The sequence below is a fragment of the Notamacropus eugenii genome, chromosome 3, assembly GCF_028372415.1.
Source record: "Notamacropus eugenii isolate mMacEug1 chromosome 3, mMacEug1.pri_v2, whole genome shotgun sequence".
Lineage (NCBI taxonomy): Eukaryota > Metazoa > Chordata > Mammalia > Diprotodontia > Macropodidae > Notamacropus > Notamacropus eugenii.
The window spans coordinates 199914168-199933213 of NC_092874.1; the positions used below are offsets into that span (position 1 = coordinate 199914168).

Genomic DNA, 19046 nt, shown 5'->3' on the forward strand with positions numbered 1-19046 from the left:
TGAGATAATTTCCTGCATTCTATCTCTCCCTTTTTCCTCCAAATATATTCCTCTCTCACCTCTTGATTTTATTTTTTAGATATAATTTCTTCATATTCAACTCACCCTGTGCCATCTATCTATCTATATTTCCTCCAACTACCCTAATACTAAGCAAGGTCTTATGAGTTACAAATGTCATCTTTTCATGTAGGAATATAAGCAGTTCAGCTTTAAGAAGTCCCTTATGATTTCTCTTTCCTGTTTGTCTTTTCATGCTTTTCTTGATTCTTGTATCTGAATCAAATTTTCTGTTCAACTCTGGTCTTTTCACCAGGAACACTTGGAAGTCCTAAATTTCATTGAAGTTCCACTTTTTCCCCCTGAAGTATTATACTCAGTTTTGCTGGGTAGGCGACTCTTGATTGTGATCCTAGCTCCTCTAACCTCTGGAATATCATATTCCAAGCCCTTCAATCCCTTAATGTAGAAGCTGTTAGATCTTGTGTTATCCTGTATTGTATTTCCACAATACTTGAATTGCTTCTTTCTGGCTGCTTGTAATATTTTCTCCTTGACCTGGGCACTCTGGAATTTGACTACAATATTCCTAGGAGTTTTCCTTTTGGGATCTCTTTCAGGATGTGGTCAGTGGATTCCTTCAATTTCTATTTTACCCTCTGGTTCTAGAATATCAGGGCAGTTTTCCTTGATAATTTCTGGAAAGATGATGTCTAGGCTCTTTTTTAAATCATGGCTTTCAGGTAGTCCAATAATTTTTAAATTATCTCTCCTGGATCTATTTTCCAGTTCAGCAGTTTTTTCCAATGGATATTTCACATTATCTTCATTTTTTCATTTTTTTGGTTCTGTTTTCTAGTTTATTGATTTCCCATAAAGTTATTAGCTTCCATTTGCTCCATTCTAATTTTGAAGGAATTATGTTCTTTAGTGAGCTTTTGGACTGCCTTTTCCATTTGACCAATCCTGCTTTTTAAGGCATTCTTCTCATCATTAGCTTTTGGGACCTTTTTTCTCCATTTGGGTTAGTCTATTTTTAAGGTGTGATTTTATTTAGTATTTTTGAAGGGTCTCTTTTGGCAAGCTGTTGATTTGCTTTTCATGATTTTCTTGCATCACTCTCATTTCTCTTCCCAATGCTTCCTCTGCTTCTCTTACTTGACTTTCAAAATCCTTTTTGAGCTCTTCCATGTCCTGTGACCAATTTATATTTTTCTTGAAGGCTTTTCATGTAGATACTTTGAATTTGTTGTCTTCTTCTGGTTGTATGTTGTGATCTTTGTCACCAAAGTAAGATTCTATAGTCTGAGTTTTTGTACACTGTTTGCTCACGTTTCCAGACAGATACAGACCTCTTCATCAAGGTAGGAGTCTGCTTCCAGTTGGGTGGGGTGGGTATACTGTCCCAGGCTTCAGCAGTTTTTTAACAGTCACCTGATCCCCCACCATCTGTGGGCTCAGACTCCAGAAGTAGCCAATGCCTCCACTGCTGCTGCTACTGATGCTACTGCTTCTGTCATTGGTCAGCATTTCCTCCTCTTCCCCAGGGCTGGGGCCAGACTTCAGATAGACCAGGTCCCACAGAATTCTTGCACTGATCCTCCACATTGTCCTTGGTGTTTGTGGGTTGAGAAGTCTGGAAACTGCCACAGTTGAAAGCGATTCAGTCCCCTGAGACCTGCTCCAATCTTGTCTCTGCTTTCATGGCCCACACTCTGCTCCTAGCCTGGTATGATAGGCCCTTCCTGTTGACCTGCCAAGCTGTCTTAGGCTGGAGATTTGTTTCACTCTGTCATTTTGTGGATTTTGCAGCTCTAGAATTTGTTTAGATTCATTTTTACAGGTATTTGGAGTGTTTTGGGGGAGAGAACAAGGAAGTCCCTGCTTTTACTCTACCATCTTGGCTCTGCTTCTCAAAGTATTTTTCTAGACTTATTTCACAATACTGACACTCAACATACTATATATCCTGGCTAACTATCAACCATACACACACACACACACACACACACACACACACACACACACATACACACAATAAAATGAACTCTCAGTTGTTCTTAGAATTAGACCTGGTATCTCTTGTTTTTGTATGTCATCTTAAATATTTTGGTAAAAATAGATCTGTTGACTTGGATCAGGGGTGGGATCTGGAGTGCCCTTTCCCACTAACAGACCTCAGTTCTGGGCTTATATGGAATAAGATCAGTCCTGGGGAAGTTTGGCCTCTAAAAATAAGGGTCAGGATCCTTCTTGCTCTTTGTCACTTTATCTCTCAACTCCAAAGAATTATCAAATAAAGCTTAAAGTTGACTTAGGCATTTTGGAAGACCTTAGTCCTGCCCAAAGGAATTGGGATATTCTGTTTCATTTGTCCTTTTTAGTTCTAGGTGAAGAGAGTAGACAGTTGAGGTCTGGGAGCTCAACCTCAGAGAAAGACTTTCTTTGGGCCATTGGATCTAAAGAAAGAAGAAGGTATCCCTTCCCTAACCAGCTTAGTGCATGGTGTTCATGCTGTGGGTGAAGGAAATCTTTAATCTTGGATGCTACTGGAAAGAAGGAATAGCTGCACCTCTTCCAGATAGATTTAAAGATGAAGGCATTTCTGGCTACATGGATAATGGAAAGAAATTATTCCCTCCCATGTAGTAGGGAAACCCAGGACATCTTCTCCCTGAAGAAGGTCCCTTGCATCTCTGACATGGGCACTTTCATATTAAATGATCTGAGCACATGTAAAAGTCTTATTACATTCAACATAGGTACCTTATCCTTATAATGTATCAGATTCAGTCAAGTCTTAACTCATTCTGTCTTCCTTCTATAATCCTTGTATTTGCTGACACTGTAGATGTAGAGTTTTGTGGTTACAGATCTCTTTGGCAGTCTAGTGAAGCTTCTGACCTTATCATCTATAGATGGCTGTTCTTTGAAAGGAAAGTTATGATAAATCTGGACAACATACAAAAAAACACAGACAACTCTTTGCTCACAAAGTTCCATATGGTCAAAGGGCAAGGGTGGGGCACCTGTGACCTTGAGGTTACATGTGACACTGTAGGTTTTCAGGTGAAGCCTTTTGACTGAGTCCAAATTTTACAGAATGAATCCTTTCATTAAGGGAATTTGTTCTGTGAAATTTGGATTCAGTCAAAGGACTGCACTTGAGGACCTAGAGCACCACATATGCCTCAAGGTATATGTTCCCCACCTTGAAAGCTGTGGTTATTCCACTGTCACTATTTGGCTGTGAGAAATGGATTATAGGGAAAGTTGAGCACCACAGAATCTTGAATCCTCTTGAATTATGGTGCTGGAGAAGACTCTTGAGAGTCCCTTGGACAGTAAGGAGGTGAAAACAGTCAATACTCAAAGAAATCAATTCAGACAATTCACTGGAAAGTCAAATATTGAAGATGAAACTTAAATATGTCAGTCTTGTAATGAGAAGACAGGATTCCTAGGAAAAGACCTTGGTGTTGGGAAAGATTGAAGGCAAAAAAAGATAAGGGGACAACAGAGAATGAGATAGATAGATAATATTGTGGAAGCAATGAACATGAGCTTAAACAGACTTCTGGACATAGTAGAGGATAGAAAATTTGCCTAGCATCCTATGGTCCATGGGATCATAAAGAGTCAGACATGATGGAATGACTAAACAACAGCAACAAATGTACCAGACACTGTGCTAAGTGGGACAAATACTATCTCATTTGATCGTCACAACAACTCTTTAACGTAGGTATTGTTGTTAATCCTATTTTACAGTTGAGGAAACTGAAGCAAGAAGAATTTAAATTACTTGCCCAGTATCTCACAGATAGTATTTGAAGTTGGATCTGAACTCAGGTCTTCCTGACACCAGGCCCAATACTTTGTGCACTATGGTGCCATCTAGGGCCTTCTGTAGGATATAGAAGGGCCTGATACTCATTTTCACATTGATTTAGTGGGAATTTCAGTGAATGAAAACAATGAATATTTCCATGTCAGAAAATATTTTAAGTTAATTTGAATGATATCTATGGTACAAATGATTGCTTTTCCTTTTCTCCTTCCATTTGAAAGAATAGAAATTTGAACAAATGACACATCACAGCAAGTAGTTTTAGGGCATGTGGGCAATTGAAGGCTATGGAATTCCGTTCAGAGACCATAGAGTAATGGAGAGATTATTTCTCTGCTGATGCTTTCAACAAAGATCCTTCATCTTGTGAGATTTTGCTAAATGTTTAATAAATGCTTAATGAATAATTAAACTTGGTGATATTATGTAATTCACCCCTCTTGGCACAGGAAATATCCTTGGCTAGGTGAGAAGAGAATTTTGTTTGTCTAACCCAACAGGACTCACTAATTCAATATCACAGGAATCTGTCTCAAAATGCTCTTAGGAGACCAGAGTTTTGGGGTGGGTTCTGAACTTTTGTGCTCCATAGTTAGGTGCATGTAAAATCACAGAATCTTATATTGGGAAGGGACTCTATTACTCTTTTCATTTTTAAATCTTTTTCCTTTTAAAAATTTATTTTTCAATGTTAGTTTTTCAGTTCTAAATTTTCTCTCTTTTTCTCCCCTCCCCCACTCATTGAAAAATCATGAAAGATCTTGTTCTACATATGAAGTGATGTAAAACATACAGTATTTTTATATTAGCCATGTTGAGAGAAAAAAACCATTAAAACTAAAGAAAGAGAAGAAAATATTCTTTCATTTGTACCCATAGTCTATCAGTTCTCTGCCTAGAAGTGGATAATATTTTCCACAAGGAGTCTTTTGGAACTATTGTCAATGATTGTATTAGTCACAGCTACTAAATCTTTTGCAGTTCATTATTGTTACAATATTGCTGTTACCATGTACATTGTTCTCCTGTTTCTTTTCCCTTCACTTTGCATCAGTTTATGTAAGTCTTCATGGGTCTTTCTAAAGTCATTCCCTTGGGAAGGGACTTTAAAGGCCATCCAGTTCAATATCTCACCTAATTCAAGAATTCCCTTTACAGGGTGATCTCCATCTCCAGAGAAAGAACTGGAGGATTCTGAATACAGATTGAAGATTTTTTTTTAACTTTATTTTTCTTGGTCTTTTTTTGTTTGTGTGTGGTTTTTTTTTAGTAGTGCCACTTACATGGAAATGTGTTTTGCATGAAATTGTCTTCTCAATGAGGGGAGAAGAGGAGAGGGAGAGAATTTGGAACTCAAAATTGGAAAAAAAGAATGTTAAAATTGTTTCTACATGTATTTGGGAAAATAAAAGATTAACACCCCTCATTAACAGACCCCTTTACAAGTTACATACATTTAGTGATGAAGAGGTTGGTATCTTGTAAAGTAGTCATTCTATGGTTGGGTAGTTATGATTATTATAAATGTTTTCCCTTATTTTAAGCTGAAATGTGTCTTTCCCCATTACTCCTACTCTGAAGCAATCAGAAGACTCATCATTATCACATAATACCAGCCCCTCAGTGACTCACTGACTGAATTAGGCTCATGAAATCTCCAATGTCTTGGATTGGAACCAGGTGGAGAATGTGTTTATACTCTGTATGACCCATGAGGAAGCACAAATCCAAGCATGCCTTAAGGATTTGTCACTCATTGGACAGCTCTCTAACCCCTATTAGGTAGCTATCAAATGTTGCATAAAGTATTTTCTCTACTTTCCCTTCCTGACATCTCTAGGTTCTATGCTTGCAAAAAATGGAAATAATGAGGGTTAGCATTTTATACAGTATTTTCACGTTTTGTCACCTATCTCAACGTAGCCTCCCAACAACCTTGATGAGAAGGCTTTGGACACTATACTGATCTTACGGTTGGGAACATTGAGGTTCAGAGCCATGAATTGACTTGCCCATGGTTGTATGGCTATTAAATATCAGAGGCAGGATTTTCATCCTGGTAGTTGAGAGCAGATTCTCTTGCTACTTCAATTGCTATGGCTTTGCTCCTCACTTTAGTGAGGAGAATCCTGTGAGAGCTGCACTGACTGTTGCAAAAGAAAGGGCCTTCCTGTTAAACTCAACAGCAAAGGCAGTGATCTCTGCATCTGAGGCATTCTGCGTGGTTTGAGCTTCAAAGCAAATGAAGCAGGTTCTGAGGTGAGAACCGCAATGAGGAAGAGTCGCATTTATTTGTAGATTCAGGATAGTGCTAAACACCAAATGTGTGAGTCAGAAACAATTAGCAGAAGATTCTATTTTCCAATTTTATACATTTATATATATGTATATATACGCACACACACACGCATATGTATATATATACACACGCACATATGTATATATATACACACACACATACATATATATATATATATTCAAATATCCCAGTACTCTATGATATCTATGGTATCTATGCCTCTGTGATAATACAGAGCACAGTGAATCACTTTAAAGCACATTTGATCTGAGATGTTGTTAATTTCAAGGTAGAATTTCGTTTGAAGTTTTCTACTTGTTTAGGATTCCCATTTCAAATACTGAGGAACTATTTAACTGCACCCAAGACACTAGGCACACCATGTCCCTTTTTTCTGTACCCAAGTTCATTATTTGGAGTGGATTCAATCCTGGGAAAGTCTGCCTCTCATGAAAGGGGCTAGGCATCCTGCTCACACATTCTTTAGCTTGTTAAATCTTCCTCTCCAGGGATGGGATTGCTTAACAATGCATGTGTAGGGATTTCTTGATATAGCTGGTGGCTCAGTGGATAGAGTACTGGGCTTGGAGTCAGGATGATCTTAGTTCAAATCCAGACTCAGACACTTCCTAGTTGTGTGACCCCGAACAAGTCACTTAACCTATGATTGTCCGACAAAAGGATTCACTGGAGAAGAAAATGACAAACTGCTCCAGTATCTTTGCCAAGAAAACTCCAAGGACAATTAGTGTAAGGGGTCATGAAGAGCTGAACATGCCTGATCAACTGAACAACAACTAAGGATTTCTTATAAAGAAGAAGTTTAAAAAAAGTGTTCAATGTATACAATATGAATCAAATATGGGACAGGCAATCTATCTCTACATGGAAAAGGAATGTTAAACACAGGATGCTCACAAGTGTTTATTTGACAAACAAACAAAACAGGATTCAGTAATTCTTGGAATCTGCTATACTTAAAATATACTTAAATACTTGGGATCTGATGATACTTAAAGGTGATCAGAGCACAAAGCAAGGAACAGGACTGTTGATTAGGCATTTGACATGCCACCTCATGTCTGGATAAAAGCATTCACTGCTGTTCTCTATACATACTAAATCCTGGAGAAAGTGTGTTAGAATCCTTATCAGAAATTATAGTATGGAAAAGCTAGACTCAGAGAAAGAAAACTTGGGTTTAATTCTTACCTTTTTCATCTACTCTTTGTATTGTCCTGGGCTTCAATTTCCTCATCCATAAACCTTGGATAATAGCACCTATCCTACATGTTTCAGAATGATTTTGTGAAGATATAATAATTAGAATAATAATATCATAGCATTTAGGTAGTACTTCAAAGTTTTTAAAGTTCTTTGCTTGGGTTATCTCATTTGATTAAGTGAGAACGTGGATGTGAAAGTGCTTCATAAAACTCCACATTAACAGAAAGTATTAACACTGGAGCCATGGAGAAGTCAGAGAAAGAGATAATATGAATGATAGAATGCTAAGTTTGGAATGAGAAAGACCTGAGTTCAAATCTAACCCAAGACACTTATTCACTGTGTGACCCTGTACAAGTCATTTGATTTCTGTCTGACTCAGTTTACTCAGCTTTAAAATGGCGACAATGGCACCTACCTCCCAGGGTTGTTGTGAGGATCAAATGAGATAAAGTGTATAAAGCTTAACGTAGTGCCTAACAATTAACAGGCACTTATAAATGTTGGCTATCATCATCATCGTCGTCATCATCATCATCATTATCATCATAATTACTAGGATAGAAGTTCAATTAAGGATGACTTTAGGATATTTAAATCCAATGAGTCTTTTCTATAATTCTGCCTCATGCTTTTCTCTGCTTCTACATCCTCTATACCATTGAGACTTTAGGGTTACTCTTTCACATTTGCTCAAGGGAGTTCATACTAAGGCACAGCCATCATTTCTTTCATTGCAAGCTGTTCTATCATTGGAAACAACAAAATTGTGCACATTTCCTTTGTGGTTTTCACCACTATCACATAGCTATCATAGATGACCTTTCCTTATTGGGCTCTATATATAATTCTGGACAGCTAGACAAAGTCTTTCTTTTTTATTTTCTTTTGATTCATAAACAGGATCAGGATGGAGGAATCATCATTTACAAACCCTTCCAACAACCATGATAAACCAGAAAATCAACTTCCAATTATTGATCAAGGTATTTCTACTAAATCTTTGTAAAATTTAACATCTGTTTATCCAAGTTTAACATAAATCCTTCTGATAAGGTGAATAACTGGAATTTGCTTTCTTTAGTGTCTCAAGAAGGGATTTTGATATCAGGAAAAGCATATTTATAATGGAGAAGTACATTTGGGTTCTGGTAACATTAAAGTGATAGCCAATGAATTTTTAATTTGGATACCTAGGAGGGAATTTACTTATGGTGATTTTGGGGATGACCATGTGGTTAAGTTGGGTAAAAGCTGGATTAATTACCTTCCTAGCTTAGGTTATCTGATCTATGGAAGGAGTACTTGATTTGAAGTCAGAATGAACTGGAATTCCTTTAATTTTTCTGTTTCTACATAAGTAAAATGGGGATAATAATACCTACAGTGCTTCTTTCACATTATTGTCATGAAAATCAAATTAGATGACATATTTGAAATGTCAAAATAAATATTATTTATTATTTCTAAAATTTCTCTTACAGAGAAATGGACATCTGCTTCTCCTTTGATCTAATAGACCTATAAGAAAAGTAATTAATGATGGTGGGGGAGAGGGAAGCATGCTGTATTGGCAAGGTCATCAGGTGTTATATCAGGAAGATTTGAGGGCCAGTCTTAACCCTGGCACTAGATTTGGTTCATTGCTATGGTTAATTAATTCCTTCAACACTTAATTTTTTCATTTGTAAAATAGGAATAACTTTCATTAGTCACAGAATTGTTATGAAGAAAGTACTTATAAATCTTAAAATACCACATCAGTGTGATCTCTTACTAGTGATCACCCTACTAGTATCTTTTTTCTACTCTGCACTATGAGATGGGAGGGAGTTGGAGGCATGGAGAACATTTTCTTCCCCTGGCATTTGGAACAGGATCCTGGCAGGACCTTACATCCTGGTCCTAAGGGTTCTGTGGAGGTAAAGAGCATGCCAATCTACATCCTGGTGGAGCAAGATAGGGCTGATGCCAAAGGCTTCTATTTCCTTCACTTTGCCTTCTTTCTGACTCATCCTTCTCTGTTCTGATTTTCATATCTCCAGCCCTAATTATTCCATTGTCTTTCAACCTCAGTTCAAATCCCACTCATTCTCCAGTGTTTGTGTGAATAATTATAGATTCTCTCTTAACCATCAGAAATTACAGAGCAAGAAGTAAAGACCCTGGTGTTTCCTCCTTCTCCTCCTTCTGCTGCAGCAGATGAAGAACAGGGACCAAGCCCAAGTGAACCTTTCATAAAAGGTATCATTTGTTTATGGTTCTCAGTCCATATTCTTCCTTTTATGTGCTTAAACTATTTAATGGATCTGATTTTTAAATGAAAATTTAGATAGGGCCAAGAGATGGAGACATCATGATTAAAAAGTAAGTAAAAAATACAAATAGGACCAAAGTAAAAAATCCGGGTAAGCTCACAAAAGAAGGGGAGGGGTGTTAAAATGTGTACTTCTCTAGTAGCGTAGTATAATGCGGAGTTCTGGACTGAAAAAGATTCTACAAGTTTGGGTTCTAGAACTGAACTAATCACTAGTTATTGGCATGACTTGATCAAGTCACTTAACCTCTTTTACTCTCTGTTTTCATGTGGAAATAGACTAAATTAGATGATTTCTTAAGATTATTTCAAGATCTAAAATTCTACAATTTTCGGAAAATAATACACATGACAATAGAACAGTGCTTTACAGAAAGTAGGCACTTAAAAACAAGTTTGGCGAGTTGGGTTGAATTCTATCCATGTTGACAAAAATGAAACACATTTTGATCAAACTTGACTTGCATTTCAAAGAAAGAACTTTCAGGCGTGCAGGTACTGATAAAACAGCGTGTTAACAAATGTTCGAGAGTATTTTTTTATTTCATTGAGTCATCACATTTTATGACCAGATTTCTCTTTATGGTTGCTTATATTATCATTCTTTATATGATTATGGAATTAATATTTACAAGTATGTTAGAGAAAATAAACATGTCTATTTGTGCATACAGGCATTGCATATTGTGAAAAAATATCTATGGAACTTCTGGAAGTAATAGACTTTTTGTTAGCACTGAATTAGTTCACGAATGTGTTAGTGGGTGGCTAAAAAACTGTAACCAAGGTAAAATACTTTAAGTCACAAGAAGTCCTCAAGATAAATATTTGTTTATGAACATTTGTACTCTCTCTGCTAAGCTATATCAACAAACGTGTATATGTATATATATGATGTACATATACACACATTTTTTTTCTTTTGTCTACGATGACTCCGGAGGAGAGAGTGAGGCTGACAACTTTGTGCCACTCTGCCTCACTTAAATCCAATTTACGCACGAGTCAGAAGACATCACCCATACCATATACACATATATGTCCCCACTCAACTGGGAAATGTCAATAATTAAGTGAATAAAAATTTTAACCTTTCTGTAGATAATTTTCCTGGCAGGAAATAAGCACAAGATATATTGGAAAGAGAATCGTACCAGGACTGAGAAAACCTGGGTTCCCGCTCCAACTTTGCTAAGCTTTGTAAACCTTGGCTTTCCTCTCTCCAGGCTTTGGATTCTTTGTCTTTAAAATGAGAGGGTTTCCACTGCACTCTGCCCCATTCAGACAATTTCTGGAGTGTTATATTCAGTTTAGCGTACCACCTTGGGAGGACATCGTGGAACTAGAAATGGAGTGTGTGTGGTTCAGACTAGGAAGTTCTGAAGACCTTTCCAACTCCGAAATTCTGTGATTTTTAAGATCGTGGATTTAGGTCTGAAAGAGACTATCTAGTCTCACTCCCTATTTTTTTTTTAAACTGAGTCTCTCTAGCTCTCCTAAGCTAGTAGTGCAGTGGCCATTCACAGGTTGGACCCACTATTTATTGGCATTGGAATGAAGACTTGTTCCATTTCCACTGTGGGCTAGTTGATTCCTCCTTAAGTCGTTCCTTGGGGCTCACCACATTGGCACTGGACTTTATAATGACAACAGATTGGCTTAGTCAACTGCAGCTTAGAACTCTTTGAACTCAAGAACTCCACCAGGCTCAGACTCCCTGGTGGAAGAAATTACAGGAGTGTGCCACTGTGTCCCTGATTTTTACAGATGAGGAAACTGAGGTCCACAGAGGTTAAGTGGTATGTTCAGGGTTATGAAGACGATAAGTATCCTGAGAAGGATTTGAATGCAAGTTTTCTGATACCAAATTTATGTACTTTATCTTTTATTGTTCTGTAAGATCATTAGGGATCTCTAAGGTTTCTTTGGTCCATAAAATTTTATCCTGTTATTAAGTCATATGTGAGTTATAAGGATATTTTAAAGTTAGAATGTATAGTAAATAAAGCCCCTATCTCTGCTCTGCCCCCAACAACAACAACAACAACAACAACAAACCCCCACACAAAAACAACAAACAACTCACAAGCCTTTCTCTTTTTTCTTCCATTTGCTCAGTAAGTCACTTTCAAATTTTGGACAATTTAAGATAGACTATATCAATTTTAAAGAGAGAGAGAATTATTTTACCCATTCACAAGGCAAGAATTCACACCATCTCTAAAATTTCTTCACTTGTCTCTATTAGATGCTCCTGCTACCTGTTCTCCATGGGCAGCCATTGCAATGATTCTGGGAATCCTTAGCCTACTCTTAACGTTAACATCTGGATTCTTAGGTTACCAATGTAAGTGTTTCAGAGCAAAATAAAGAAAAGAAATTGTCCATAACTAGGCGCAAAAGTCTCATTTTGTTCAATTATTGAAAAGCTTAAAAGTTTATTTTTATTTTTAAGCAATAGTGACCATCTGTTTACCGAGGATAAGAAGACAAAATCAGTGAAAAATATATGAAACAGAAATCACTGGTGTTAAAGTTAACTTTTTTTAAAAGGCCAGACTGAGGTTCTTTTTTCTTTTTTAATACTGAGATTGTTTAACAAGGGATATTATAGAATTCACCCTTCTGCACATGATGATGATGAGGATAGTGAAAAAGAGAGAAGAGGAAGAGAAGGAAAAAGAGAAAGAGAAAATATGTAATAAACATAATAATATAATATATAATCAATATATTTTATTATATTATAGTGATATATTTCTAGCATAATAGTATAATATTACATATTATATATAAAAAATGCAATATAATAAATTGGTATATTCACCAGATTACTTAACTAGAATACTTGCTATATCGGGTGTAGAAGAAACGGGCAATTCCATGTAATGTATCTATAACTTTAAATTTCCTATCCCATGTCTCTGTCATGATATCTTTTGTGGTCCCTTCCATGTAATTCTTTGTTAGTGATGTGTTGTGCCCTACTTACTCTCACTATGTACCTCTGTATTGTAAATCAAGAACTTGTACTGTAAATAATCAATTCCATGTATGGATTTTATATTGGTTTTTAGATTTTCAACATATCCAGCAATCAGCTACCAACATGAATGTTCTCAATGAAGAACTGGAGTCTTTCCACAGCAAAATAGAAAACTTGACTGAAACAATGAAGAAAATGCAAGAGGGTAATTTGGGGATTGTAGTTTTGTCTCTCCTCAGAGCTTTAGAGTTCCCTCACTAATTCTTTGTCTATTGCTTATTGAATTCTTCACTATCTTTTAAAATCAAATGAAAATGGGATCTCTTCTGTGAATTTTTTTTTTTTTGATATCTCGAGATAGTGATATCCTTTCCTCCTTCAGGCTGAATAAAGAAATTTGTTTATACCTCTGATATTCACTTTAAAAAATATTTTCAAATAAAGTTTTTGCACAAATGAAATCAATATAGCTATTATTATCATTATAAGAAAAGCAGGACATGGGGGGGAAATTTTGATTCAAATTTCTCTGATTAGGCACAGGTCCCCCACCCCTGGATTAAGATCTCATTTCTTAAATATATAGGGAACTAAGATAGATTTATAAGACTAAGAGTTGTTCCCTTCCAGAGAAAGAAATCAAAGCTATAATCATTTGAAAAAGGTTCTAAATCACTAGTTAAAAAAATTTAAATCAAAATAACTCTGAGATACTACCTTATACCATAAGAATGGCTAAGACGACAGAAATAGGAAAGGAACAATGACCAATGCTAGAAAGAATATAGGAAAATAGGTACATAAATAGATTGCTGATGGAACTATGAACTGGTCTAGCCATTCTGGAGAGCAATTTGGAACTCTATCCCCAAAACTGTTCGATTGTGCATACTCTTTGACACAGTATATTGCCATTAGGTCGATACCTCCAAAGAAATGAAAGAAAGAAGAAAAGGACTCATATGTAAAAAAAAATGTGTATAGTAGCTCTTTTGAGAGTGGCATAGAATTATTAACTGAGAAAATGTCTATCAATTAGGAAATAGATGAACACATGGTACATGAATGTGGAATACTATTGTACTATGAGAAATGATAAAAGGGATGATTTCAGAAAAACCCGGGAAGACTTTTGTGAACTAATGCAAAGTGAAGTGAGAAGAGCCAAAAAAACAATTTACAGTAACAGCAATATTGTAAAAACAATCAAATGTGAAAGACTTAGTTACTTTGATCAATAAAATGACCCAACACAATTCCAAAAGACTCATGACAAAAAAATGCCATCCACCTCTAGATAGAGTGCAGATTAAGGCATATTTTTTCCTCTTCCTTTCTTTTCCTCTTTCTTCCTCCCTCTCCACCCTACTCCCACTCTCCAAACATAGCAATTCTGGAAATTTGTTTTGCATGACTTCAAATTTGTAATGAGTTTTATATTTCTTGCCTTCTTGATAGATGAGTGTAGGGTAGCCGAGAGAAAATTTGGAACTGAAAATAAAATAAAATGGAATTACATATGTATTTTCAATTATCATGCATTTTTTCCCAGCTCACTTACCCTCTTTCCCCAATTGGGGAAAAGCTATTGTGACAAATATGCATAGTCAAGAAAAATTTGAATATTAACTGGAATATTTATGTGTCTCATTCTGCATAGTTAGTCCATTACCTTACCAGGAGCTAGGTAGTATGTTTCATATTGGCCCTCTAGAATTCTGGTTGATACTTATGTTGATCCGAGTTCTTAAGTCAAAACTATTCATTTTCATGATATTTTTGTTATAGTATAAATTGTTCTCCTAATTCTTCTTGCTTTACTCTGCAGCAGATAATATATCTTTCCAAGTTGCTTTGAAATTGTTCTCTTCATTATATCTTATAGCATAATTGTATTTCATTACAGTAATATAAAATATATGTTTAGCCATTACCCAATTGATGGACAATCCTTTCAGTTTCTATTTTAAAAAACTATCTGCATAAAACTAACATCTATATTTCTAAAGCCATCCCTGTAAAAAAAAAAAAAGGTACCTTAAAAATTTTTTGTGCATATAGGAAGTTTTCCTCTATCTTTGATCTCTTTGATGGTACAGATACGATTGGGTCAAAGGGTTAGCACAGTTTAGTAACGTTTCGGGATTAGTTCCAAATTGCTTTCAAGAATGGTTAGACAAATTAAGCAATTCAGCAGCAGTGCATCAATGTGACTGTTTCCTGCAGTCCCTCCAACATTGGTTATTTGCCTTTTTTGGTCAATTTTGCCAATTTGATGGATATGGGATAAAATTTCAGAATTGTTTTGATGCACATTTTTCTGATTATTATTGATTTGGAGCTTTTTCATATAGTTATGCATAGCTTAGATGTCTTTCTTTGAAAACTGCCAATTCATATTCTTTGACTATCAGTTGGAGAATAGCCTTCATTCTGACAAATTTTAATCGATTCCTTATATAGTTTGGAAATGAGACTTTCATCAGAAAAATTTTCTGCAAGTATTTTCCCCAGCTAGTTGTTTCCCTTCTAAACTTAGCTATAATAAATTTATTGGTGCAAAAGTACTATATACATAACTTTTAACTTTTATACTGTATTTTGTATAAAACCATTTTAGGGTCTGTGATTCTCTCCTTTATCTGGTTATGAGCTCTTACCTTGTCTTTAGATCTGAAAGATAATTACTTCCTTGTTCCTCTAAGTTCTTTATGATGTCACCCTTTACATCTAGGACATATATCCATTTGGAACTAAACTTTGTATATGGTGTGAGATGTTGGTCTGATATGCACTTAGCATGTATTATTGAGTTGTGTGTCTCCCTATATTAGATCGTAAGTTCTATGGGGATGGACGTCATGTCTTTCTATTTTTCCCCCAGCAGTGTAGCACATTACACACAGTTGTTACTTCATCTATGTTTGTTGAATTATATAGAATCAATTACTAGTCTCAGTGGGGGGAGGAAGGAAAAGTGGATTCTAGACCTTTGTTAGGTGTGAGATTCCTAAAGAGGAAACTCCCTGTACCAATTCATACCTGCATTTCTTCTGCAAATCATAGTCTTAGACACTTGCCTTAGGCACTAAAGAAATTGAGAGCTTGTCCAGAATCAGTAGGTGGCAATTCAATTTTTCTTGAGTCTGAGGCTAGGTGGTATTTAAATTAAATGTTTGTCCAAATACTTATTACTTAAATGAATATGTAAGGCAATCATGTCAAAGTCTTAATTTCTGATATTTTTAATAAATTGTTCATTACAATGATACATGCCTTTTACTTTTTTGGAGAAAGGTAAAACAAACTGACTTAATTATCTTACAATTTGATCATTTCTTTCCTTTAAGATGTTGCTTTAGGTATAGTACAGAGGACAAGTGAAATTTGTATTTTTATTTGATTTAAAATTTTTTGATATGTCCCTTATAAACATTTTAGGGAATTCTAAAATCCAGACTGAAGAGCTCTTTGACATTCAGAAATTGCAGAAGACGAACCAAGGTAAATTAGGATGAAAAATATTTATGCTTGATGACTCTGAAATCACAGTCCCATCCTATATAAAAAAGAAAATAATGCTATTTCACTGGGGAGACTCCTGGGGATGAGGTTTTTTTAAGAGTAAGAGACCTTGACCTCTTGACCATTAATTAATGCATCAATTCTATAAATCTTTGATTTGGCCCATTTTTTTTTCTCCAGGAAACTATCCTGAACTTTGTCTGAAACACTGGAAACAGTACAAAGATAATTGCTACTACCAAACTCTCAAGACTGTGACTTGGTCTAACTGTTCTAGTCTTTGTGTCTCCATGAATTCTACATTTTTACAATCAGGAGATGATATGCTAATGGTAAGGAGGATATTTTTTCATTTTGAGAAGTGAGATTTAACTGCAAAAGGCAATATTCAAGAAAATGATTGATTTATAGAGAGGGAAGAGATAGAAAAATGAGCAAAGAGAGTGGACAGGAATATAAAGGAGCATTTGTTGGGGAGGAGATGATCAGGATGGAGCTCTCATTGTAGCTTATGCACCCACAAGAATCCAGATGATATTAGACATCCTGTCAGATGTCTCTCCAAATTATTTGTATGTAATAGGCTTGATTTCAACCATCTTCTTTAAATGCAATAGAAACAACTCTGAAAAGGTTTTTTTTTGTTTTGTATAGTTTTTTTGTTTGTTTTTTACAATTCATTTTAAAGAGGAACATACATGAAACATAATCTTACTAATTTCGATGGACTGGGTCTCTCCCTGGCTCACCCTGGTTGGAAGCACAGAGACCACTCTTCAGTTGTCTAACCTACAAAATATAGCACTGAAATTTGAAATACCTATCTCCTAGAGTTGTTGCAAGGAAAGAACTTAAAAATAACTTACAGATTTTACATAGATGGGTATTGCTGTTTTTATTGATGTTTTGTGCCTTTATCTGTGCCAAGAAACCATTGTGAGTTGTGCATTCTTGTTCCTCACAGGGTTTCATGAAAACATTTATATTAAATGATACCTGGATTGGCATCTCTTATGAAAAAGACAAGAAGGAGTGGAAGTGGATAGATGGCTTTTCTTTTCCTTTTGAGTAAGTCTCTAGAACAGATTTTAATTCCTAAAAACCATCTTCACTTTTAAACCACATAGGCCTTAGAGAAAGAGGAAAAAGATTCCTGGAGCTTGAGTTTAGATAGAAGATAGACCTTAAGAATGAGAGGAAGTTCAGCTCAATCTCTGACTCATTACACTTTAAGATGAATTGATTGAATAAGGAAGAAGGCGGAGTGGGGAGGAAAGGAAGATCTCTCTCCAAGGAAAAAAATAAATAACCCTACTCCAAAGCTCAATATAAATTTTAACTCCTCAGAAACCCATCAGAGTAAATAGATATATAAATTTTGAGGGTCTAGATATATGATTTCTTTGGTGGAATTCCTGTGTGAAAACTTTCACCAATGCATATGAGCAACTCCCATTCACCATGTTAGAGAGATATTCAAAGTAAAGAAAGTTTAGTTGACTTGCCAAGGTTATATGTACCAGAGACAGGCCTTGAATTACCATGCATAGAGAAAAAGAATGTCAGGACCAGAATTCCTCTGGCTTACTTTGGAGAATCAGTTTGTTTTGTCCAAACCTAAGAAATCCAAGTCCAGAATCTGGTAAGTCCAGAGAGCACAGAGAAAAAAAAAGTTTTTTAACCTTTCCCAGAATATGCTAGACACTTTGACATCCTCCTGGAGCCTTTGGACCAACAGTGTGACCTCAAAGACCAGTTTGATCTAGAATGAACCCTAAAATCCTGACTCATAACCTTGAGTTAGGATCAAAACTGGAACAAGGTAGGGGGTTATGAACAGATTTGACAGGTTTATATTTTGGCATTTGGCTGAATGCTGGGTTTCCAGTGAAGGACAGAGAAGGGGCATAGAGTCCAATGTTTCTCCTTTCTACAATATCCAAATTCTGGCAATCAGAATTACTTTCTGTCCTTCACAGCTGACTATGGCAATTGTCATAAGTGTAAAATCTATTTCATCTGTGCTTCTTCAGTGACTGTGGAAAATCCCACATAGCAAAATCTGTGGTTCCAATTTGCAGCAGACTCAGAAGATAATCTCTCTCTCTCTCTCTCTCCTTTTATTCTTACAGAGCACCACCAAAGCCAGAACGGAATGTCCAGGACTTATGTGGATATATAAAGTTACGTACTATGAATTTATATGACTGTAATAAAACCTTGCCTTGTATATGTGAGAAAAAGGCTCTCAGTCCTGAGAATTAAGATGATGCAATTCCTAAAATGTCCCAGTGGTGTCATAATTCTGGGCCATCACCTTGACCTATTTGTTTTTCTTGCTTTTGTGATTTCTTGTCATTTTTTGATATACCACTATATATAATTTTTAAAATATTCTGTTTCATGTTCTGGTGATGGAGAAAGAAATATTCTGGCTTCTTAAGAGAACTCCAGCCATCATATTCTGCAGTTTTAGAATGCCAATAGCCAATAAGAGAATTATTTTAGATACAGTAACTGATGGAATCATTTTTTTGGATAGGGATACATATAGCTGGCTGAACAAAAGCATTATAATAAATGATTTCTTTTCTTTGCATTCTTTTCTCTCTTTTGGGGGGAGACAGATTTACAAATTATGGTTTTCCACCCATTGTTTTTCAGCACACGTATATTAGAATGATATTAATGATAAAATGACACTTCACAGAATCACAAAACCTCACGGTTGCAGGTGTAGTTCAGCAAAAATTTGATTGATAATCTCCTTTACAATACCTCTAATAAGTGGTTATCCTTCCAATCTTAGATTACTTCCAGAAAAAGAAAAGCCATTACATGG

The 19046-nt window shown here is 35.8% G+C and overlaps 1 protein-coding gene across 2 annotated transcripts; it reads left to right on the forward strand.

The window, feature by feature from the left end:
- Positions 1 to 8222: 8222 nt before the first annotated feature.
- On the forward strand, positions 8223 to 18803 carry LOC140533770 (killer cell lectin-like receptor 6). Of its 2 annotated transcripts, XM_072653949.1 has the most exons (8): positions 8223 to 8362; positions 9516 to 9620; positions 11942 to 12040; positions 12771 to 12884; positions 16121 to 16183; positions 16385 to 16536; positions 17169 to 17272; positions 18337 to 18803. In XM_072653949.1, the coding sequence occupies exons 1-8, from the start codon at positions 8287 to 8289 to the stop codon at positions 18467 to 18469; spliced, it is 846 nt and encodes a 281-aa protein (XP_072510050.1). In that variant the 5' UTR covers positions 8223 to 8286; the 3' UTR covers positions 18470 to 18803. The 2 variants fall into 2 exon arrangements, with proteins under 2 accessions (XP_072510050.1, XP_072510051.1); XM_072653950.1 differs by lacking the exon at positions 16121 to 16183.
- Positions 18804 to 19046: the final 243 nt, after the last annotated feature.

Coding starts and splice junctions, on each gene's coding strand:
- LOC140533770 (XM_072653949.1), top strand. CDS start 8,287: ATGGAGGAATCATCATTTACAAACCCTTCCAACAACCATGATAAACCA. Junction 9,621..11,941: donor AAGTGAACCTTTCATAAAAG/GTATCATTTGTT, acceptor TGTCTCTATTAG/ATGCTCCTGCTACCTGTTCT. Junction 16,184..16,384: donor ATTGCAGAAGACGAACCAAG/GTAAATTAGGAT, acceptor TTTTTTCTCCAG/GAAACTATCCTGAACTTTGT.